Source organism: Rana temporaria, chromosome 3 (assembly GCF_905171775.1).
Source record: "Rana temporaria chromosome 3, aRanTem1.1, whole genome shotgun sequence".
Lineage (NCBI taxonomy): Eukaryota > Metazoa > Chordata > Amphibia > Anura > Ranidae > Rana > Rana temporaria.
In genome coordinates, this window is record NC_053491.1 from 281631835 (window position 1) to 281657701 (window position 25867).

The window sequence follows — 25867 nt, forward strand, 5'->3', positions numbered from 1 at the left end:
GGGATGGAGCGCACAGGGGGGTCGGAGGAGATCATGGGGCGGAGCAAGGGAGTACATGGGGGACCGAGAACATGGTGGGGTGGAGATAATGGGGAGTGGAGCCAAGGAGCACATGGGGGGAACTGGAGAGCATGGTGCTGCGGAAAACACGTGGTGGGGAGGCAGGGAGCACATGGGGGCAGAGAGCACTGGAAGATCACTGTGTGGGGAGCTGGAAAGCAAGGTGAGGCGGAGAGCATGGGGGAGCGCAGAGCAGATGGGGGGCTAAGAGCATGGTGGGATGGAGGAGATCATGGGGGCGGAGCCAGGGAGCACATTGGGGACCAAGAGCATGGTGGGATGGAGCGCACAGGGGGTGGAGATCATGGGGGGTGGGGCCAGGGAGCACACCGGGGGACCGGAGAGCATGGTGCGGCGGAAAGCACTGGGGGGAGCAGAAGAGTGCTGTGTGGGGAGCTGGAAAGCAAGGTGAAGTGGAGAGCATGTCGAAGCGGAGAGCATGGTGGGGTGGAGAGCATAGGGTCGGGCTGGAGGACATCATGGGGGGGCGGAGCCAGGGTGGCAGCAAAAAAAGCTGGATAGGAGAAGCGGTGAGGCCTCTGCATATAGAAGAATTGATCTTTCCATATTCCTCCTGCAGCCAATGAATGCTAGTTTCTCCTCCCCAGAATATGGAAAGATAATTTTTTCTATATGCAGCGGCCTTGCCGCTTCTCCTATCCAGGCCTCAGAGCACAGGGCTGCACGGCCAGACACTCACTTTCTTTCCGGACGGCCGGGCCAGGCAGCATCAGAAGATTGGATCCATTGAAGCTCTGTCTCCTTCCCCCTCACAGTCATGGGGCTGCGCTGCTCTCTATGTAGTTTCTGTCCCTGACTGCTGAACTGAATTGGTGGTTGGATGAGCGGCGTGGGCTGAAGGAACAGCCAAGCTGACTCAGCAGCTGTGTGCCCTATGACTGCCCCCATGTCTTGATGAGATTGCACCTGGAGCCGGGTGCTGGCACCTAGAGGCCTTTGCTGTCCTGCTCCCCGCACCTGCTGCCACCGGACCAGGATGGTCCTTGATTGGCCCAGGGCCCTCAGACAGTGCCCGATTGGTCAGTCCTCCCCTGGGCCACAGAATCCCGGCGGTAGGGGGGGAGCCGACATTAGTATTGATCACAGGCATATTAGGTGGCCACAAGGCCCCTGTGAGTGTGAGGCCTTAGGCGACCACCTAATTTGCCTAATTAGAGAGTCCCCTCTGTGAACAAGTATTTGTGGCAAGGTAAAAGAGCTAGATGTGCATTCAAGTCTGGTAGCATCAATGAAAGCAGGGGGAGTGGGTCAGGTATCACCATTTACCATACTGCCACAACCTTAGCACAGATGAGGGCTTGCTTCCCCCAATCACAGACATCTGAGGCCAGGTGGCTGGGATTGCAGAAATCACTGACTCAGGGTCACCAACTGTATGACCTGCTACTGACCAGCAAACGCCATCCATATAGGAATTCTGACCTTTCACCCACCATAGTGGCCACACTTCAAGCATGGAGAGTTCTCCTCTCTATGCATTTCGGAGGAACTACAACTAAACCTCTATCACTTACCTTAGTTGGCATTGCCATGCTCATCCCAGATATACGCATCTCACACTGGGTAGCTAAAGGTGTAATAGCCACAGAGGACCTTATGGTTGGTCCAACACTGAAACATTTAGGGTAGTGCAAATGGAATATGGCATTGAAGACCATGACCATCTGCAAATCGCTCATTTCTTCCACACCAACCCCCACTCTACCACTTATTTGCCATGGAGAGCGGTGCTATACCTCACCAAAGCAGCTACAAAAATTAAAGGTATCTCATTATTTTACAATATGGTACACAACAAAAATGAATTCACAAAGTCTAGGACAGTTAAGGCATGGGAACAAGATATAGGTGTGTCTTATACCACGGAGTAATGGCAAAAAGCCCTTCATACCTCATATGCAGTAACCAAGAGTGTAAACTTGTGGCAACTCACTCATAAAATATTCCTGCGTTGGTATTTGACACTCTCTCAAATTTTCAAGTTCAACCCTTAAGCCTCCCCTCTATGTTGGAGGAGCTGCGGTCGTTGTGGGACACTGTACCATATACTGTGGACATGCCCAGCGATTCGTGCCTTTTGGTCCAAAACATTTAACTTAATTACACAGATCATAGGGACGCCAGTTACTTTCTCTGCTGGGATGGCGATTCTGTCCCTGGGAATAGAATCCGTTCCTGCCGCTTCAAGAGTCATTGTGACACACATACTACTTAGCGCAAGACTATCATGAGACACTGGAAAGACCCAAGACCACCCCCGATCACAGAGATAATAGACACGATTAACACCCATGCTACTTATGAGATGATGTTTGCATCAACATAAGGTAACTACCAAAACATGTGCACCAAATGGAACCAATAGGTGGAATGGTATAGGAGGCGTTGACAAGGCAAAGTCAACCAGTAACAGAATGATTGAAACTTACTAAAAGACCTAGAGACTGTGCATTTATATGTGATTCTCTTTTCTTTACTTCTCTCCTTTCCATCTTTTATTTTATTTTTTCCCCTCCTTCCTTACTTTTTATTTGTTACCAATGTACTATTGTTCTCATGTTGTATTTTCTTATGCATGTATAATGGCAGATACTAATACCTAAAGGTCTCAATCATACTTCAAACGTCTTGTTGAGATAAGTTATGCTTTCACAATCCTTGCAATCAGTACACGATATTGTATAACAAGAAGTTTGCGAATGTTTCGCACCAAAGTTAATTGTATATCTTAAAAATCAATAAAGATCTATTGAAATAAAACATAAAAAAAGACACCAGGCCAGAATGTGGACATGTTTGCACATAAATGATCACCATACTGTAGTTATTAGGTTAAATATTTACATAGACAAACATTCTATCTTTTCTAATAGGTATTTGCACCTGCTTCCTTAGGCTCCATGCACACTGAAGCTGATAAACTGCAGTTTATTGGCGTTTTGGCTTTTTTTTTTAAAGCCCATAAACTGAACTCTATGTTAGCCTATGTGCCCATGCACAGCTGGGCGTTTTTTAGTGTTAATGAGCTCTGTAGTTTATTGGCTTTTTTCTGAACGCCCGAAATTTGCGTTCAAAGTGCCGCTTTTTGGCGGAAAAAAATGCTGAAAAACGCAAAACGCTGAAAAATGCTTAAAAACGCTCAAAAACGCCGGTGCCAGAATTTTTTCGCGTTTTTTAATCCATTGAAAAAAAAAAAAAAAAAGCTACACTGAAAAACGCTGATTAAAGCTATTGCAAAAAAGCTAAAACAACGTTGAAAGGCTCCCTGCAAAGCTACTGGCGTTTTTTTATAGCTTTTATCAGCTTCAGTGTGCATGGAGCCTTATTCCTCACATAAGCAAGGATAATGTCTGCTCATTCTGCCCCATTTCTACCACCCCCCACCACCACTTGCAGCCTACTGAGATACATGTCCCATGAGGCTACAGGACTAGTCTTCTTGCTGTCCATGCTCAGTAGGGGAGCTGGCTGTAAGTCATCAGGTCACAATCATAGTCTGTTCCCAAACCCAATTTGGTGGCACAGGATCCAAAGTAAATGCAAAAACTTAGGTTTGTAGGAAGACAGCACTGAAATATACAGCATTCACTGAGATGACATACTGGACGTTTTATCCATCTGCTGTGTCCTAATATATATTCAATTATATTTATGTTAAAGCCACTGTAAATTGAGTTTTGACTGGAATCTTTTTTTCTTATTATGTGTTGTGGAGCTCTGCACTTGCCGACCACACTACATATTTATACCTTGCCGTTTGCAAGTGGTTTACTGGAATTATGGCTGAAGATATCAGCCATAACCCCGGTATAATTTTTTTAAAAAAGGGGCAGCTGGCTTTCTCACAAAAGCATTCCGAACGGCTCATGAGCCGCTAGAACGCTTTCAGAATCGGTGGGAGGGGAGGTCCTCCGTGTGTCTCAAGCTTACCGTTTTTGTCGGTTTGACCGAGAAACAATCCAACAGTGCTGCTGGCTGGTAAACACAGGCGATCAAAGAGTAGATCCGCTTTGATCGCCTCTATGGACCAGAGCGGCGTCATGGTGTCATTTCCACTCCAGGCTGGAAATAAACATTTTAATTTTAAAGCAAAAGATGGAAACAATTTGACCCCAATCTCTCCATAAAGAGGACCTGTCATGCTTATTTCTATTCAAGCTCTAGAGTGAGAGCAACAATTCTCTGTAACACTAAACGGGTAGCTTGTACTGTAGTTTGTCGCCATTCCATGAGCCTGTGCAACTTTAAAGCGTGAGATGTTAGGTATCTATTTACTTGGCGTAACATAATCTTTCACGTTTTACAAAACAAATAGGATAAATATTGTGTATTTTTTCACAGAAAATTGTATTTGCAAACCACTGCGAAAATACCATGTGACATAAAAAACAATCGCCATTTTATTCCCTAGGGTCTCTGCTAAAAAAAAATGTATAATGTTTGGGGGTTATAAATTATTTTCTAGCAAAAAATACTGATTTAAGCTTGTAAAGTGCCAGAAAAAGCCTGGTCTTAAAAAGATTAGGCCCATTTTTTTGTGCAAGGTTTTTAGTCCCTTAGAATGAATTGGCTCCCTTAACACAGCCATTATTAACTCATGATAAAGCATTTCATTAACACACATTTATCATTGCAATGCATAATCTAAATGGGTCCTGATTTTGTTACCAGTCGATCTGCAAATTGGATATTGATTTAACATACTTTTTTAAAGTAATAGAAAATGTTACTTACTTGTATCATAACCCACTGAATGGTGGAAAGGGGCATGTCCTCCTAAATGGGGTTTATGGGTTTCTGTTCTGTAGTAAGATAAAAAAAAAGTATTTTGATAGATGGCTAAACATTTGTAATGTACAGTATTATGTTCTTTTGAATGGAAATGATCTTTTGCTCTCTTACACTACATTTACTTTACTTCTGTTGACTATACATGGGTGTGATGGGAGTCACTTTTGGGGTGCAGGGTGACCAAGAAAATGAACACTGAGAATATGATTGGATTACTTCAAATGGGACAGTAATATTCATTTAAAAAAATATGAGATTTTATCCCCTGTACACTGTGAGGGCTATGACCAGGAAGCATAACTCCTAATATGGGCATTCCAGGAAGTTCAATGTAAGAGACCAACCTTCTATTGCTTAACTTTTGTCTGGATAAGTAAATTGTGTTAATCTTGTCTGAGGCAACTTTCTATTCACCTATTATTAAGTGTGCTAATGAACTCACCTGTTGTCTGCTAAGGGATGTATTGACACTCAGAATAATGTGTATTGGGGGCTCGTTATGTAACCATTGTGTGATGTGGGTGGATCCGGGTCATTGTTCATGTGGTGACTGCAGTATTCTCAAGTGTATATAAAGAGCCTGTATTCCTTTCAATATAGAGTCTGATTCCTGCTTGACCCTCAATACAGAGCCTGTTCTAGTTCGGCCGATTGGAGTGTTCGTTAGCTGCCTTTGTGTTTGGGAATGGAATGTCCTAAACAACTTTAACCCCTTTCATACTCGGGGTGTTGTTACAATGGGCTCAAACAGTTCCTGACTGAATTAAATGGGATTCCCAGCCTACTAGTGATTGCTACAATGTTTACTGGGTCTGCACTTATGCCGCGTACACACGATAATTTTTCAGCATGAAAAGAAATTAAGTTTTTCGGCATGTAGAAAAAACAAAGTTTTTCCAACTTCATCATTAAAACGACGTTGCCCACACACCATCGTTTTTTAAAAATGCTCTAGCAAAGTGCGGTGACGTACAACACGTACGACGGTACTATAAAGGGGAAGTTCCATGCGGATGACGCCACGCTTGGGGCTGCTTTAGCTGATTCCGTGTTAGTAAAAGACGATTTGCGCTTTTCTGTCTGTTACAGCGTGATGAATGTGCTTACTCCATTATGAACCGTAGTTTTACCAGAACGAGCGCTCCCGTCTCATAACTTGCTTCTGAGCATGCGCAGGTTTTTAACGTCGTTTTAGCCCACACACGATAATTTTTTGCAACCCGAAAAACCACATTGTTTAAAACGTCGTTAAAAATGCAGCATGTTCGAAAAAAAAATTTGTCGTTTTTCAGAACCCGAAAAATTATGTGAAGCCCACACATGATCATTTTAAATGACATTTTTTTAAAACAACGTTTTTTTCATGCCGAAAAATGATCATGTGAACGCAGCATAAGGCCTCCTTCTAGTTAGACATGCCCTAAACACACCTGTAAAAGAAGTCAAACCATATGAACTATTTCATCACAGTCCATTGTTCCTCAGAGGAACACTCCGCCTTATCAAAGAATAATTTCAGTTACGCTCTCAAATGTCTCTTTTGCTGCTGCAGGTACCTGTGTGATTGATGTTTCTTTCATTAACCATTATTTATGATACCCAGAAGAGAAAAAAAGATGATGCAGACACTCTGGTAAACTGTGTGCAGTGGCAAAACACATTGGCTATACTTGAACTACATTTATTACTGCATACCTGCTCCCTTTTGGCAGGATTTGTAAAGGGTTCACATCTGCATTTATGTCATGAATACTTGAGATTAAAAAACACATTCAAGTGAGCCTGAGTTTGTTATAGATCACTTGGCTTGAGACAGTCCTATATGATATCTGGTCCTCTATAATGAAATCTGTGCCACTTTGTTACCATATTTACATTTGTTGTGATATTAGAAGACATTCTAGGAGTATGTGTTGGCACTGGGAAGACTGGTGGGAGAAGCTAAGTGCTGCTTGTAACGGAACCCCAAATGGGACAGGGGTTAACGCTGTTTAAGATATTCCATTCCCGAACCCAAGACAGCTATCGACACTCCACAGTCAGGCAAACTAACCCCAATAACGAGACACACAGCTCTGTTTGAGGTTCCACACGAATAGCCCCTTTATTGAGAAAATCAGGCTCTTATATACAGTTAGTAACCAAAATGAACCCAACTCCACCCACAACAAAGAGCCCCAATACACATCTTTTTGGTAGACATCATGCCTCCGACTCCTGATCTAATTTACATGAACTAATTAACTACAGCTGATGTCTCAGACACATGACCTTTAGACTGTCTGTTAACTTGCAATACACATTTATCATAGGACTCCTTCACACAATACAGGGTTCTTTAGCACAAGCCACAATGACAGATCCTCAGAAGCCATCCTAGATCCATTTACATCACAACAGACAACATTAACACCTAACAGTATGTGTCCCCACATTATGAATGAATCACTCTTACAATTAACCTGTTCAGAATCAACAACCTGTAAATAGTTCTTACAGATATCCTGGAATATATTGTGGATAATAATTACATAATAGTCCCATCTCAGGTAGTCCAAGATATATTCTGACTGTCCATTATTTTCTGGCTCATGCTTTCTAAGAGCTTCTGGGTCCCACGGCCCTCCCGTTACATGTCTCCCCTTTCAGCAGGAGACTAACACAGGAGGAGACCCCAGACGGGTTGACTCCGAAGTTAGTCCATAGTTCCATTCCTCTAATGCCTGGACAACCCATCAGCATTGCCATTTTGGTTACGGGGTCGATAGCTGATAATGAAGTTGTAAGGAGTTCAGAGACTAAGTGATTGACGCGATGACAAAAGTTTCCCTCCGGCGCATAATGCGCATCACCAGTTTCCGAAAGAAGCCGAACATCGGTGCGCAGGCGCCGTATAGAGCCGACTCGCAGTTCGGCTTCTTTCGGAAACTGGTGACGCGCATTATGCGCCGGAGGGAAGCTTTTTTCATCACGTCAATCACTTAGTCTCTGAATAGGAACGCCCACTCCCGCAGGATCCACTACCCGGAAGCCGGTGGGGAAAATAGCTATACGGCGGTATGTACAGCGGAAAAAAAAACCAGCATACTGTACATGTCGGCAGTATGCTGGATGGAATGGTATATACTTGTTTTTAGGGTGAACCTCCGCTTTAAGTAGAAAACTGCAGAAAGCATTGCACACAAAAAGACCACCAGAGAAAAAGAAACAGAATGTGGACCTGCCCACAACCTAAAATGAACTTAGAATATAATCATGGGAGCTGACATTGGCAATCACGTTAAGTCGGGGGTTGGCAACCCATCGATCGTGGTCCTGCGCCGCCGACCTTTGCCAACACGGTCCTTGTCTCTCCTTCCAGCCTTAAGCCTCCTCAGCGGCTCTGCCGCGCCTTCTATGTCCTGCTCCTTCTCTCTCCCTCCCGCCCCCAGCATCCTCCGCCATTGTCATCAGTGAACAGTGGACACCAGGAGGCAGCACAGATCAGGACAGAGGGCAGGAGGAGGAGCTGGCGAATTTAATTTTTATGTTAAACCACAGGTTATGGGTTACTAGGACACAGGGGGCCTGATTTACTATGCTCTGTGCGCTGCGCTGGTTCATGCGTTAATTAGTACTCCGGGTGGAGGCTTAATTGGGCGCATGAACCAGCGTAGCAGCCGGCGCATTGAAAGTAATATGTAAAGCCGCGCCGAACTCCCTATAGAAGTCTATGGGAGAAATCAAAAGTGTTCATTTTAAAGGCTAATCTGCAAGTTTTGTCCTAAAAAGTGTTTGGGGACCTCAGTCCTGTCCCAGGGAACATGTATCAATGCTTTTTTTATTTTTTAAAACGGCCGTTTTTTCGGGAGCAGTGAAATTAATAATTCTTAAAGTGAAACAATAAAAGTGAAATATTCCTTTAAATTTCGTACCTAGGGGGGGTGTAATGTCAGCATGTGAAATAGCGCATTTTTCCCGCACTTAGAACTCCCCCTGCACAAAGTGACATTCAGAAGGAAAAAAGTCATTTAAAAATTCACACGCGGCTATAATGAATTGTCGGCTCTGACAATTCTAAAGGGATTCATTCATAAAACAAACAAAAAAAATGTGTAGGGGTTCCCCCAAATTAAATTACCAGGCCCTTCAGGTCTGGAATGGATATTAAGGGGAACCCCGCCGTAAAAACCAAAAAAAAAAAAGACGTGCGGTTCCCGGCAAATATCCATTCCAGGCCCTTCAGGTCTGGTGTGGATTTTAAGGGGAACTCCACCCCAAATTGAAAAAAAAATGGCTTGGAGTCCCCCTAAAAATCCACACCAGACCCTTATCCGAGCACGTTGACCTGGCCGGCCGCAGAAAAGAGGGGGGACAGAGTGCGGCCCCCCCCCCTCTCCTGAACTGCACCAGGCCACATGCCCTCAACATGGGGAGGATGTCCCCATGTTGATGGGGACAAGGGCCTCATCCCCACAACCCTTGCCCGGTGGTTGTGGGGGTCTGCGGGCGGGGGGCTTATCAGAATCTGGAAGACCCCTTTAACAAAGGGGACCCCCAGATCCTGGCCCCCCCCTATGTGAAATGGTAATGGGGTACATTGTACCTCTACCATTTCACCCCAAAAAAAATGTCAAAGTGTTAAAAATGACAGTAGCCGGTTTTTGACAAATCTTTTAATAAAATCTTCTTTTCTTCTTTCCTTCGGGTTTCTTCCGCTGCTTCTTTCTTGGGTCTTCTCGTCCACATCTTGCCCGACGTGTTCTTCTATCTTCTCCGTCCGTCCTTCAGCCTTCTGGTCCCGCATCTTGCCCGTTGTCTTGTCCTGTCTTCTTCTCCGTCCGTCCGCCAGCCTCCTCGTCCGCATCTTGTGTCTTCTCCGGTCTTCTTCTCGGTCCGCCAGCCTTCTCGTCCCCGGACCCAGCGTTTGAATTTGATTTGGCCGCCGTGTTCCCGCTCCTGGGACCCGCCCCCCTCTGACGCCACAAGTAAACTCCTTAGAAGGTCATGTGCGTCAGAGGGGGGCGGGGTCACAGAGCGTCACACAGCGGGGGAATTCAATTTCAATCGCGCCGCCCAGAGAAGAAGTTCCCGCCGTGTCACACTCATGTGACCCCGCCCCCCTCTGACGCACATATGCCACACGCGGACTTTCATATGAGTTTACTTGTGGCGTCAGAGGGGGGCGGGTCCCAGGAGCGGGAACACGGCGGCCAAATCAAATTCAAACGCTGGGTCCGGGGACGAGAAGGCTAGCGGACCGAGAAGAAGACCGGAGAAGACACAAGATGCGGACGAGGAGGCTGGCGGACGGACGGAGAAGAAGACAGGAGAAGACGTTGGGCAAGATGCGGGACCAGAAGGCTGAAGGACGGACGGAGAAGATAGAAGAACACGTCGGGCAAGATGTGGACGAGAAGACCCAAGAAAGAAGCAGCGGAAGAAACCCGAAGGAAAGAAGAAAAGAAGATTTTATTAAAAGATTTGTCAAAAACCAGCTACTGTCATTTTTAACACTTTGACATTTTTTTTGGGGTGAAATGGTAGAGGTACAATGTACCCCATTACCATTTCACATGGGGGGGGCCAGGATCTGGGGGTCCCCTTTGTTAAAGGGGTCCTCCAGATTCTGATAAGCCCCCCGCCCGCAGACCCCCACAACCACCGGGCAAGGGTTGTGGGGATGAGGCCCTTGTCCCCATCAACATGGGGACATCCTCCCCATGTTGAGGGCATGTGGCCTGGTGCGGTTCAGGAGAGGGGGGGCCGCACTCTGTCCCCCCCTCTTTTCTGCGGCCGGCCAGGTCAACGTGCTCGGATAAGGGTCTGGTGTGGATTTTTAGGGGGACTCCACACCATTTTTTTTTTCAATTTGGGGTGGAGTTCCCCTTAAAATCCACACCAGACCTGAAGGGTCTGGTATGGATATTTGGGGGGACCCCACGCCATTTTTTGGGGGGGTTTTTACGGCGGGGTTCCCCTTAATATCCATTCCAGACCTGAAGGGCCTGGTAATTTAATTTGGAGAGACCCCCTTTTTTTTTTTTTTTTTTTTAATGAGCAATGACTGTATTCTTTATAGCCATGAGTACTTTAAACTTCCTTTTTTTTGTTTCACTTCAGAAATGACATCTTGTACAGGGACAGTTCTAAGCACGGGAAACATGCGTGTACCCCCCCTCCCCCCTGTATGAAATTTAAAGGAATATTTCAATTTTATTATTTCACTTTAACCACTTCCATACCGCGCCTATTCTGGCACTTCTCTCCTTCATGTAAAAATTATATTTTGTTCCTGGGAAATTAATCAGGACCCCCAAACATTATATATAATTTTTTAGCAGACACCCTAGGGAATAAAGTTAGCGGTCATTTTTTATTTGATTTCCAACGGTATTTGCGCAATAATTTTCCAAACGCCTTTTTTTTGGCCCAAAAAAAAAAACACGGTTCATGAATTAAAAAAAAAAAAAACAGTAAAGTTAGCCCAATTTTTATGGATAATGTTAAAGATGATGTTACACCGAGTAAATAGATACCTAACTTGTCACGCTTTAATATTGTACACACTCATGGAATGGCGCCAAACTTCGGGACATAAAAATATCCATAGGCGATGCAAGTTTTTTTTTTTACAGGTGACCAGTTCAGAGTTACAGAGGAGGTCTAGGGCTAGAATTATTGCTCTCGCTCTAACGCACGGGTCAATACCTCACATGTGTGGTTTGAATGGTGTTTACATATGTGGGCGGGACTTACATGCATATTTGCTTCTGAGTGCGAGCTTCTAGGGACAGGGGCGTTATTTTATTTATTTGTTTGTTTTTTTTACCTCATATTTTTATTCTTGCACTTTTTTGACACTTTTTTTGATTTTGGATCACTTTTCTTCCTATTACAATGAATGTAAACATCCCTTGTAATAGGACTAGTGTGTGACAGGTCCTCTTGATGGAGAGAGGCGGGGTCAATAAGGCTGGAAAGCATGGTATTGAAAAAAAAAATAAAAGTTCTCATGCTTTCAGCTGCAATCATGTTCGTTCAGCACAGTGGTGTAGTGTATAGCACTTTGACGTAGCAGCAAAAGAGTCGTTGGTTCGAATCCCGCCCGTGACAGCATCTGCATGGAGTTTGCATGTTCTCCCTGTGCCTGCGTGGGTTTCCTCCCACAATATAAAAACACGCTGTAAATCGGATCCGGTCTAAATAAGCCCTAATATGCAGTAGTATATTTAGGTTTTGTTCTGCCCTAGGCCTGACTACATATCTGCACCTCCTAATAGAAAAATGACCCACCCCTTCCTATCAAAGCCACACCCTGTTTTTGTATGACCCGCCCAGGAATTTTCAGGGGACCCACACACTAGTTCTGTGGGGGCACTGGATTCCCTTAACCACTTCCATACCAGGCACTTACGCACCTTCCCGCCCAAGCCAATTTTCAGCTTTCAACACTGTTGCACTTTGAATGGCAATTGCGCGGTCATACAACACTGTACCCAAACAAAATTGGCGTCCTTTTTCCCCCACAAATAGAGCTTTCTTTTGTTGTTATTTGATCACCTCTGCGATTTTTTTTTTTGCGCAACAACTAAAAAAAGACTGCAAATTTTGAAACAAAAAAACGTTTTTATTTTTTTAGGTTAATTTTTTTGTAAATACGTTTTTCTCTTTCAATTACGGGCACTGATATGGCGGCACTGATGGGCACCAATGAGATGGCACTGATGGACATCGATGAGGTAGTACTGACGGGCACAGATGAGGTGGCATTGATTGGCGGCGCTGCTATGCGGCACTGATGGGCACTCATAGGCGGCACTGATGGGCACTCATGGGCGGCACAGATGGGCACTCATGGGCGGCACTTATGGGTGGCACTGATGGATACTTATGGGCGGCACTTATGGGTGGCACTGATGGATACTTATGGGTGGCACAGGTGGGCACTGATAGGTGGGCACTGTGCATGGATGGGCACTGTGGGGTGGCACTGATGGACACTGTGGGGTGGCACTGATGGACACTGTGGGGTGGCACTGATTTTCCCAGGTTGCCAGTCAGTGCCCATTTGTGGGCACTGATTGGCATCTTTTTTCTTTTTTTTTAATGCTTTTAGTTTTTTTTTTCTATATTTTTTTTTTTTGCACACCCTGGTGGTCCAGGGTGGGCATCCCTGGTGGTCCAGTGTGGTGATCCGAGGGGGGGCTGCGCTGATAAACAATCAGCGCGAACGCCCCCTGTCAGGAGAGCCGCCGATCGGCTCTCCTATACTCGCGTCTGTCAGACACGAGTGAGGAAGAGCCATCGATGGCTCTTCCTGTTTACATCGTGATCAGCCGTGATTGGACACGGCTGATCACGTGGTAAAGAGTCTCCGTCTCCGTGAGAGACTCTTTACCGAGATCGGAGATGCAGGGTGTCAGACTGACACCCCGCATCACCGATCGCCGCGCTGCGTGCCCCCACAGGCGCGCGCGGCATGAAATCCTGCAGGACGTCCTGTCAGGATTGTGTAACCACTTACCGGCCGTAAATCGGCCATAGGCTGGGCGGGAAGTGGTTAATTTGCATAGTTTTTCTCTCACTTCCTGTTTGGCTATGGGGCAGGAAGTGAAGGCAAATCTCCCCAATTGGACACAGATAATACAAAATAAACTGACAGGGCCTATAACCCTCCCTCACTCTATCCAAAATTAAAGAAAATAAAACTTGTTGATTATAGTTCTAGTTTAAGCACAAATTTCATAGAGTTTTATTGAGAGCCCTAAGAAAATATAACCATGCCAATAGGCCAGGATACAGCGTTGCTAATATGTAGGAATGTGTGTGTTAGAGCACCCCACCCAATGTTAACTAAAAAATTATTAATTTGCAAATAAGTATTATCTGCTATTTTTTTGGGGGATGTCTGCACCCCTGATAGTGACAACATTTGTGAGGTGTCTTCACCCTAATTCATTCACTTCCTGTCACATAGCCAAACAGGAAGTGAGGGTAAAACCTTACTAATATCTTTTCTTGGGGACACAGAGATCAATCTAAATAGTTTCCCATTATGTAAATTGCACTCTAGCATTTTGCTGTGTACACCCCAAATTATTAGGGATCTTGGACTTTGGGGTCCATTTACTAAAGGCAAATCCACTTTGCACTACAAGTGCAAAGCAAGGAAGAAAGAAAACAAAACAACTTTGCTTCTACAGGATTGGATGTTAAAACCATCAGTGCTTCCTCTCTGATTTTCAGCAACTATGCTTGTACTGCAGAGTGGCTTTGCCTTTACTAAACCCCAAACTAAATAATCATTTGGGGCAGGGATCCTCAAACTACGGCCCTCCAGCTGTTGTAGAACTACACATCCCATGAGGCCTTGTAATGCACTGACATTCACAGACATGACTAGGCATGATGGGAATTGTAGTTCCTGAACAACTGGAGGGCCGTAGTTTGAAGACCCATGATTTGGGGTGTACACAGCAGTGCTGGAGTGCAATTTGCTTAATGGGGACACTAGTTAGATTGACCTGTGTCGCCAAGAAATGACACTGGTAGGGTTTTAACCTCACTTCCTGTTCAGCTGTGTGACAGGAAGTGAAGCCAATTTTAAGAAAAGGGACACAAAGCTCAACACAAAAATAAAAAAACACAAAGCAGGGGTTCTAACACTCACTTGGCTTCCCTCAAACACCCACAATTTGAATAGGATTGCCTTGCGCTAGATTTAAGCACAGTGCTGTAAATCAGCACGTCAAGCCTGTCCACCAATAGCAAACCCCCCCCCCCCCCACAGGCCATGTTTGCAGGTTTTCCTTCATCTTGCACATGTGCTTTAAAATACAGTCTGGACAGCAATTCTTGATAAGAGAAATCCACAAAACATGTCCTGTCGGGGGTACTTGAGGGCTGAGGACCACTGCAGAAAAAAGAAAATACTTACCAGTTTTGTCTTTAAAGTCATGGAGAATAAACATGGCAAACATTTCATGATTACACACCAGGAAAGAAGCTTAGACAAAAATCACATAATTTGTTAGGCCCAAACCGATTTCAGCTGCAGCTGTCAACATATGTAGCATGAAAAAGTAACAAAAGACAAACTTAACAATTTTAAAGTAATTTTTATTGGTCAACAAAACAAGGAAAGCAAAAAAAAAGACAAACAAACAAACACAAACAAAAATACATTTCAAAATTCTAAATAACCATAGCTTCACACATTTTTCATAAAATAAGGCCACATAGACAAATACATCAAAGTGAACATCATTTAAAAATAAACCAAAACCATTGGCAAAATAAAACAAAACCCATGCAACAAACCACATTTGTGTTTAGCAACAGCATTTCTGCCAGCCTGCCCCTTCTGAGGGCAGCTGAGGACTGATCGATCCAAGCTTTTTATAACAGTGCTAGTAATGAAGCAATTGAAATCACATGAACAAATTGCAGTCTCTAGTTTGGGTGAGCTTGTAATTGGGCACACCTGCAATTAACCCAAACCACGCTCTATGAGCATCCAAGGAGTGTTTTTCACCTTTTAAAAAGAAAGGATATTTTTTTTCTAAGTGTTTGAGCATGCTCAGTTCATCACACATGTAGGAACCAAGCTGCAATGGAATGAGAGCTTTTTTTTTTTTTGTTTCCCCTGATCTGATGCTTTCCAGCCTGAAGGGGAGGTGTTAAAGACAGAAGTAAACACGCACATTTAATAATCTATTTGTGGGAAAAAAAAGGTTGCCAATTTTGTTTGGGAGCCACGTCGCACGACTGCGCAATTGTCAGTTAAAGCGACGCCGTGCCGAATCACAAAAACTTGCCCGGTCATTGACCAGAAATATGGTCCGGGCTCAAGTGGTTAAAAATTAACAAAACACAAAAGTGAGCCCAATTTTTGGGGATAATGTGAAAGATGATGTTACAGCGAGTAAATAGATACCTTACATGTCACGCTTTACTATTGGAAACACTCCTGCAATGGGGCCAAAATGAATTCCGTGAATATCCCCATAGGCGACCTTTTTCTTTTTTTTCCAGGTTACCAGTTTATAGTTACAAAGAAGGTCTAGTGGTAAAAGTATTGCTCTCGCTCTAACGCACGCGTCAATACCTCACATGTGTGGTTTGAACGATGTTTATATATGTGGGCGGGACTTGCCTAAGTCCCGCCCACATATGTAAAAATTATTTTTACTTTTTGCTATAATAAATATCCCCAAAAATATATATTCTAAAAAATAAAAAAACCCTCAGTTTAGGCCGATACGTATTCTACATCTTTTTGGTTCCAAAAAATCGCAAATAGCGTTTAGTGTTTGGTTTTGGCAAAAGTTATAGCGTCTACAAAATATATATTTTTTTTGTTTTAACTAGTTATTGGGGCGATCAGCGAATTTTATCGGTACTGCGACATTATGGCGGACACATCGAACACTTTTTTGGAACCATTGGCATTTTTCTAGCGATCAGTGCTGTAAAAATGCATTGCTTACTCTAAAAATGCCACTGGCAGGGAAGGGGTTAACACTAGGTGCGAGGGAGGGGTTAAATATGTTCCCTGGGTGTGTTCTAACTGTAGGGGGGGTGGGACTGACATGTGTAAATGACAGATCGCTGTTCATGAAGGGGAACTCCAGACCCCCAAAAAAAAAATAAGGTGGGTTCCCTCCAGGTGCATACCAGGCTCTTAGGCTTGGTCTGGAACATAAGGGGTTAAACCCGCGCAAAAAAAAATAGCGTGGGGTCCCCCCCAAGATCCAAGCCAAGCCCTTATCCCAGGCACGCAGTCTGGTCAGACAGGAATGGGGGTGGGGACGAGCGAGCGCCCCCCTCCCTCCTGAGCCATACCAGACCACATGCCCTCAACATGGGGGAGTGTGTGCTGTGGGGGAGGGGGGCACTTCCCCCCCACCCCAAAGCACTCTTGTCCCCATGTCGATAGGGACAAGAGCCTCTTCCCGACAACCCTGGCCGTTGGTTGTCGGGGTATGCGGGCGGAGGGCTTATCAGAATCTGAGAGACCCCTTTAATAAAGGAGTCCCCAGATTCCGGCCCCCCACCCTATGTGAATGAGTATGGGGTACATTGTACCCCTACCCATTCACCTGGGGAAAAAAATGGAAAAAAATAATACACCACACACATTTAAAAATTAATTTATTAGTCAGCCGGGGGTCTTCTGCCGGGGCACCCCACCACCACCCCATTAGGCCCCGGGCTTCGCCATCTTCTGCCGGAACCCCCTTCACCAGTGAGGCTCCTGCCTTTGGGGGAGGGTCCCGGGCTTCCACGACGGTTTCTGCGGGGGGGGTGCACTGGCACCCCACCCCCGTCTTCAGCGACGTAATTCACCAGGACCCCCTTCACCAGTGAGGCTCCTGCCTTTGGGGGAGGGTCCCGGGCTTCCACGACGGTTTCTGCGGGGGGGGTGCACTGGCAACCCACCCCCGTCTTCAGCGACGTAATTCACCGGGACCCCCTTCACCAGTGAGGCTCCTGCCTTTGGGGGAGGGTCCCGGGCTTCCACGACGGTTTCTGCGGGGGGGGGGGTGCACTGGCACCCCACCCCCGTCTTCAGCGACGTAATTCACCGGGACCCCCTTCACCAGTGAGGCTCCTGCCTTTGGGGGAGGGTCCCGGGCTTCCACGACGGTTTCTGCGGGGGGGGTGCACTGGCACCCCACCCCCGTCTTCAGCGACGTAATTCACCGGGACCCCCTTCACCAGTGAGGCTCCTGCCTTTGGGGAAGGGTCCCGGGCTTCCACGACGGTTTCTGCGCGGGGGGGGGGTGCACTGGCACCCCACCCCCGTCTTCAGCGACGTAATTCACCGGGACCCCCTTCACCAGTGAGGCTCCTGCCTTTGGGGGAGGGTCCCGGGCTTGTACGGTGTCTTCCGCCGGGGGGCGACACCCGCGGGCTTCTGCGATGCCTTCCGCTTCTGCCTGTCTCCTCCGCGGAGCACAGGGCTTGTCTCCGCTGTCTTCTCTCTTCTCTTCCATTCGATGTTGACACGACGAGGTCCGGCGCTGGAATGCCGTCTGAGCAGTGGGCATGGACTTATATAGGGCAATGCCACCATGTGACCTCAACCCATGTGACATCACATTCCCATCATGCCCAGGGAATGTGATGTCACATGGGTTGAGGTCACATGGTGGCATTACCCTATATAAGTCCATGCCCGTCGCTGACACGGCATGTCAGCGCGGAACCTCGTTGTGTCAACATCCAATGGAAGAGAAGGAAGAAGACAGCGGAGACAAGCCCTGGGCTCCCGGAGGAGACAGGCAGAAGAAGGAAGAGAGAAGAAAGAAGACGGAAGAAAGCCCTGGCTCCGCGGGGGAGCCAGGCAGAAGAGGGAGCAGAGAAAAGACCGGGTAGTTGGCGCACCCCCGGCAGAAGACCAGGAAGACCGGAACCCTGGCGGAAGGCACTGGAAAGACCGGGGGATAGGCGCCATCCCCCGGCAGAAGACCCCGAAGTCTGGATGCCCCTCCCTAATGAAAAAGAGCTTAAATGGGGTGGGGGCATCCGGCGGAAGGCTCCGGAGAGGATCGAGGGATGGCGCCCCCCCCCCGGCAGAAATCACCGAAGCCCAGGGTCCCGGCAGAAGATCGGGAGAGAAGAAACCCCCCCTTCTAAGAGAGCTAAAGAAGAAAGGGGGGGCTCCGGAGCAGATTAATAAAATATTTTATTCTGTGTGGTGTTTTATTTTACTTTACATTTCCCCCATGTGAATGGGTAGAGGTACGATGTACCCCATACTCATTCACATAGGGTGGGGGGCCGGCATCTGGGGGCCCCCTTATTAAAGGGAGCTCGCAGATTCTGATTAGCCCCGCCCGCATACCCCGACAACCAATGGCAAGGGTTGTCGGGAAGAGGCTCTTGTCCCTATCGACATGGGGGCAAGAGTGCTGTGGGGTGGGGGGGCAGTGCCCCCCTCCCCCACAGCACACACTCCCCCATGTTGAGGGCATGCGGTCTGGTACGGCTCAGGAGGGGGGGGGCGCTCGCTCGTCCCCGCCCCCATTCCTGTCCGGGCCAGACTGCATGCTTGGGATGAGGGCTTGGTTTGGATCTGGGGGGGACCCCCGCGCCGAATCGGCGCGGGTTTAACCCCTCACGTTCCGGACCAAGCCTAAGAGCCTAATGTAGCCCTGGAGGGGGACCCGCGCCGATTTCAAGTTTGAAATTTGGCGCGGAGTTCCCCTTCAGGGCTGAAAACAGCTCGGAGATTCCCGTGCGCCGCGTCACGCAGCGCATTCACGGGTACGCCGCTTGGTATTTACCAAGATTTTCACGGCGTACTGACAAGGCGCACGGGAATCCCTGACTTTTCTCTCTGCGCATGCCCAGTATGCAAATGAACCTCCCGAGGTTCAGGCGCACTGTGCAAGCGTACGGGGATCTGTTTTCAAAAAACACTTTCCCTTTCAATTCGGCCCGCCAAACACTTCAAAACACATGTCACTTCACTTCCCCTGCATCCCCCCACCTCCCCCCTAATAAACTCCCGCCCGAACCCCCGCAATTTACAGTTTAATGTGCCGTGCGCCAGGTCTGTACTGGTGCACAATGCACCCTCTCCTGGGCGCACGGAGCACATTAGTAACTAGGGAAATACACTGCACTAGCAGCGTATTTCTTTAGTAAATGGCCAAACGGCTGCTACTCCTGCTTTTACTCCATGAGTCATGGAGTAAAGGCTTGGTAAATCAGGCCCAGGGTGATCCTAAGCAACCAATCACCAGCTTGCTAATATGAAAAGTCACTCTGCCAGCTCCCGCCCTCTGTCCTGAACTGTGCTGCCTCCCGGTCTCCTGTTAGGACACTGCTATGGGAGGGAAGAGGTTACTGATATAGAAAAAGGGGGGGAGAAGACACCACTGTGTGTGTGGGGGAGGTGGGGTGATGTGAAGGAGGCAGAGGACACTGTTATAGGCACTCTTCACATCATCCCCCACCTGCCCCCCATCCCTGCATTCTGAGCGCAACCTTCTCCTAAACCCTGCATTCTGAGCGCAATGCACTCCTAAACCCTGAATTCTGAGCGTAACACACTCCTGATCCCTGCATTCTGAGCGCAACGCACTCCGGATCCCTGCATTCTGAGCGCAACATACCCCTAAACCCTGTTTTCTGAGCACAACACACTCCCGATCCCTGCATTCTCAGCATAATGCACTCATGATCCCTGTATTCGGAGCGCAACGCACTCCTGATCCCTGCATTCTGAGCGCAACATACCCCTAAACCCTGTATTCTGAGCACAACACACTCCTGATCCCTGCATTCTGAGCATAACGCACTCCTGATCCCTGCAATCTCAGAATAACGCACTCCTGATCCCTGCATTCTAAGTGCAAAGCACTCCTGATCCCTGCATTCTGAGCGCAACATACCCCTAAACCCTGCATTCTGAGCGCAACACACTCCTGATCCCTGCATTTGGAGTGTAACGCACTCCTGATCCCTGCATTCTCAGCATAACGCATTCCTGATCCCTGCATTCTAAACCATGCATTCTGAGTGCAACGCACTCCTGAGTCCTGCATTCTGACTGCAACACACTCCTGATCCCTGCATTCTGAGCGTAATGCACTGGTGATGAACCCTGCATTCTCTACATAACGCACTCCTAAACCTTGCACTCTCTTGTAATACTTATTATTGTTCTGAGCAAAAATATGTTATAAAAAAAAAGTAAAAAAGTTGGTCTTACTGTCTTTTTTTTTGAGGGGGGGGGCGACACTGTGCCTGGTGATCTTTGACTTCATCAGTGTTGTTCAAGTACATCTCCATCTCTCTAAGTTTGCCTACCCCTATTTTAAGTAACGATGAAGTTATCACTGAATAAATTGATTCACTGAATAAATAGTTTTTAAGTAGAAATCCAGTGAGGCTAATGACGCAGCTAACTGGCTAGATAGGAACGAGCAACCCCTGAGACGACGACTACGAGAGGGAGCAGAGGAGGGATAGTGATGCCCAGGCCCATAGCGGGACACTGAGACACCTATGGAAAGTGGGACACCACGTTTTGGTGAAGACATTGGCCCAGATTCAGGTAGAATGGAGCAATATTTGCGTGGGCAAAGAGCAAAGATTTTTCTCTGCGCCCACGCAAATATTTCCATTTGCCCAGCGATTCACGGAGCAGTAGCTCCGTAAATTGCGCGGGCGCTATGCTAATTAGCCCTGCGTAAGGGCGCCTAATGTAAATGATCCCGCCGGGGGCGGGAATCATTTAAATTAGGCGCGCTCCCACGCCGAGCTAACAGCACATGCTCCGTCGGGAAACTTTCCCGAAAGTGCATTGCGGCAAATGACGTCGCAAGGACGTCATTTGCTTCTAAGTGAACGTGAATGGCGTCCAGCGCCATTCACGGTTCACTTACATAAACGACGTGAAATTTAAATTTCACGGGCGGGAGGCGCAGCTATACTTTAGCATTGGCTGCGCCTGCTATTAGCACGAGCAGCCTTATGCTAAAGGCGCCGTACGGAAACTCCGTACCTTGCGTACGCAGGGCCCGCACAACTTTTGTGAATCGGTGGTAGTATGCAATTTGCATACTACACGCCGATCACAAAGGCCGCGCCCCCTAGCGGCCAACGCAAGAATGCAGCCTGGGATGTGAAGGCATAAGGAGGCTTATGTTTGTCACATCCTAGGCTGCATTCGATGTAACGAGGTTCCTGAATCAGGAGCACTTGTTACACCGGAGCAAGTAAGCACTTGCGCCGCGCAACTATGGTTGCGCGGGCGCAAGTGCTTCTTGAATCTGGGCCATGGTGTGGTATGTTTACCTAGTTAACCTCTGGCTGAGGGACAATATATTGCTACAGATCAAGACGAGAGCTTCAGAAATCTTTAACGGCGAATCTACAACACATGACTTGTTCTGGCCTTCGAAGTTTGAATGAGAGGCCTTGTGCCGGTCTTGCCCTGTTGGCAGGATCCAGAGCAGCAGAGTTGATGTGGGCAGCGGTTTGCGCCCTTTGCTTTTTTTTTCTTTTACTTCTTTTTTTTCAGCTTTTTGAAAGGTGGTTCTTCAGAACGAATATTGCAACAATCAACATGAGCAACATGAAGCCCTGGTGGTTATTTCTGCTGTTTTTGCCACCGGGCGCATGGTCTGATGGAATCTTGGACCTAATTGAGGTACACTTGCTTGTTACTAACTTTTCTTTTTATACATGGCAGAGGTACCTATAGTGTCGTGGAATGTGAGAGGACGTCAATCCCCGCTTAAGAGAACTATGATACGCATGTGCCTTAAAAAATTTCTACCAGGGATTTTTTGTTTCCAGGAAACGCATCTCACAGTGGACACTATCTGCTGTTTACGGTATAACTGGGTGACTAAAGCGTACCATTCCACTCCCACCTCCTACTCCAGGGGGGTGAGTGTTCTGGTGCATGGCTCCCTGGACTATCAGGAACTGGACAATAGCATTGACACGGAGGGGCGATATGTTTTTCTCTATTGCAGGTTGGGGGATTTGACGTGTATTCTTGCATGTGTGTATGTACCCCCCCTTTCGCGGCGACGGTGCTGCGGGCGCTGATTGCCTACTTGGATGGCAAGCCTGAGGTACCGCTGCTGGTGATTGGGGACTTTAATTGCTGCCTGGACCCTGCGGTGGACAGACACCCGGCAGTAGGAGCCTCTGCCCTCTCCAGGGGTACCCCCCTGGCGCGGTTGTTGCAAGAGGTGGGCTGGGTGGATGTCTGGCGGCAGCGGAATCCGGGTGTTAAGCAATACTCATGCTTCTCTAAATCGCATGGCAGCTTGTCTAGGATTGACCTGGGGGTGGGAAACGCACACATGCTTCCGTATGTCTCTAAAATGGAGTATAGACCTTGCAGCGTATCTGACCATTCCCCATTGATCGTGCATTTGGTGGTTTCTCAACCCACTGAGCTCCCTAAGGCCCCCTGGAAATTTAATGCCTTTTGGCTAAAACTATTTGACTCTCCTGAGACTATAGAAGAAAGTGTGCGTGGGTTCTTTACTGCTCAGGATCCGCAGGGCTCTTGTGTACAACAATGGGAGGCTTTTAAACTGTTCCTGAAAAGGGTCTTGGTAACCGAAATCAACAAGGTCAAGAAGGCCTCGTCTGCATTTCTGTTGGAGCTGGAGGAGAGGGTGGAGGCCCTGGAGGGGCAGTTTGTCCTGGACCCCTCTGATTCGGCCAGGGAGGAGTGGCAGGCCGCTCAATCTGCTTATGAGCGGGTGCTCTCCTCTGGGGCCGAAAAAAAGAGATTTTTCTCTAAGCAAGCGTTTTTTGAAGAGGGGGAGAAAACGGGCCGCATGCTAGCGCGCATAGCGAATTCACAGCAGAGGTCTCCAGCTATAGGGGCCATAAAATCCAAAGTTGGGCCCATTGTTAGTAAACCCGAACTTATCATGAAGGAATTGGCGGGGTTTTATGAAGAACTGTACCGCCCTGGCACTGCCTATGTGGCGGATGATCTGGAGCAGTACTTGGGTGGCTTGACGTTCCCTTGGTTGACGGTAGAGCAGAAAGCGGGGTTAGAGGCGCCCCTTACTGTGGAGGAACTGCAGGAGGCGGTGGGACTATTTCCTAATTGTAAGGCACCGGGGGAGGATGGGATTCCCATCGAGGTTTACAAACAACACGCGGAAGTTTTGCTGCCACGGCTGCTCCGGGTGTTTAATGCTGCCCTGGGGGAAGGAGTACTTCCGCCCTCCATGGCAAAAGCAAATATTGCTTTGCTTCTTAAACCGGGCAAAGATCCGGTTGAACCGGGGTCCTACAGGCCAATTTCATTGCTGCAATGTGACATAAAGATCCTGGCAAAGGTCTTGGCACTGAGATTGAACACTGTCATAACGTCCCTGGTGCACGGATATCAGGCGGGGTTTATGCCGAATAAGTCCACTGCCATCAACTTGCGGAGGTTGTTTCTAAACATGCAGTCTGACGCGGATAATGTAGGAAACAGGGCTTTGCTGTCTTTAGATGCGGCTAAGGCATTTGACAGCATTGACTGGAACTACTTGTGGGAGGTGTTGGCGCGATTCGGGTTTGGTGAGAGATACATAGCATGGGTCCGTCTACTTTACAGTCGTCCGGAGGCAGCTATCAGGGCCTTCGGGTGCCTGTCCCATGGCTTTGCGTTGGGAAGGGGGACGAGGCAAGGATGCCCGCTGTCCCCTCTCCTCTTCGCGTTGGCCATTGAGCCCCTGGCCATGGAGATTAGGGCCAATCCGGGTATAGTAGGGTTTTGTTATGGCCCCCTGCAGGAGAAGGTGATGCTCTATGCAGATGACACCTTGCTTATGTTGGGAGACACTGATGCGTCTCTGAGGGAGGCCATGGCAACCATTACACGATTCGGGGGGTACTCTGGCCTACAGATTAACTGGTCAAAGTCGGCCCTGCTATTGTTAGATGGGGAGGCCACACAAACGGTGACATTGTCCTGCCCTATACCAGTCACGACTTCCTTCAAATACCTTGGGATTTATGTAACGGCCAACCCCAGGGATTTTAGCCATTTGAACATATCCCCCCTGCTCCAGAGGTTCCGGGAAAGGGTCAAGTCATGGAACAATCTCCGTATCTCGGTGGCGGGTAAAATAAACCTAGTAAAGATGATATTAATGCCGCAGCTGCTTTATTGCCTCCACAACGCCCCGGTGGTGATCCCTTTAAAAATCTTTAGAATAGTGAATTCTATCTTCCGGTCCTTGATCTGGAAGAATAAGACACCAAGAATTAAACTTGAACATCTTCAGAGACCCAAGGATAATGGCGGGCTGGCGTTGCCCAACCCGTGGTTGTACTACCTTGCGGCGCAATTGCAACACCTGGTGGGGTGCTTCGGGAGGGAGCCGGCTGGTTCCTCCGGAGCACTGATGCTACACACGGTGGGGGATGGGCCCATCCCCATGGCACTTGAGGCCCTGGCTTTCGCTAAACCTAATAAGAAATATCCCACATATAATCTTATACAAAAGGTATGGAACAAATGCAAATATGTACAGCAAGCTGATGGATACACTGACTACAGCCCCCTATGGCATAATGATACCTATACAGAACTGGCTAAATTACAGATCGGGGTGGGTGGAAAAGTCATGGGGTCACACACATTAAACATGTATTTAGACATGGGAGGCTCAGGCCATTCGCAGTTTTGCGGGTGGAATATGGGCTACCATCCTCGATGCTTTTTCAATATATGCAGCTTCAGCACGCAGTGAGGGCCCAGAGTAGGTCATCTGAGTGGCATCTGTCGCCGACTCCGGTGTTTAGTCTCCTGGGTGATGCTGTGTCCTCGAAGGGATTTATCTCTGAATGTTACGCCATCCTACTACAATACTTCTTGGGACAGCATCCAGTCATGGTAAGGGAAAAGTGGGAGAGGGACGTGGGACAATTGGATGGAGAACAATGGGAGGAGATATTTCAGGGGGTGAGCTCCTGCTCACTGAATGTGGCTCAGCGACTCACTCAGCTATACATTATCTTCAGGGTGTATTATACGCCACGCAGGTTACAATTGATGGGAATGCAGGCAGATGATGTGTGTACTAGATGCAAACGTGACCATGGGGACCTCATACACCTCCTGTGGAGATGTCCCAAACTGCACAAGTATTGGTCTGAGGTGATGAGTACTGTTAATTCTGTTTTTGGGGTATACATGCCTGTGGACCCCAGAGTATGTTTATTGGGGGTTTTGGAGGAACATGTTGAGGAGGTGTACACAAGGGAGGCGGTGCAAAGGGCGTTGTTCCAGGCCAGAAAATTGATTATGATACACTGGAAATCTGAGACCCCTCCGACTTTAAGGGAGTAGATTGATAGAATGGGTGAAATGATACGTTGGAGAAACTCATTTACCAACACAGGGGAAGCAACCGTAAATATGAAAACCTTTGGGCTCCGTGGCTGGATACACCGGGGCTTTCACCGGTGGATCTGGTTATGGATAGATTGCTGGGAGCGCATGTGGGATAAATGTTATAATTCG

General features: G+C 47.6%; 1 protein-coding gene and 1 long non-coding RNA gene across 3 annotated transcripts in view; one reads left to right on the forward strand and one right to left on the reverse strand.

Annotated features, from left to right (window-relative positions):
• Nucleotides 1-25867, reverse strand: part of LCP2 (lymphocyte cytosolic protein 2) — a 300267-nt gene that overhangs the window by 221903 nt on the left and 52497 nt on the right. For both annotated transcript variants that reach the window (XM_040344695.1, XM_040344694.1), the window contains exon 5: nt 4816-4883. In XM_040344695.1, coding sequence (XP_040200629.1) covers nt 4816-4883 — 68 coding nt within the window. The remainder of the gene's footprint in view (nt 1-4815; nt 4884-25867) is intronic.
• The window catches only part of LOC120932366, a 113141-nt gene that overhangs the window by 23342 nt on the left and 63932 nt on the right, over nt 1-25867 (forward strand). The window lies entirely within an intron of this gene.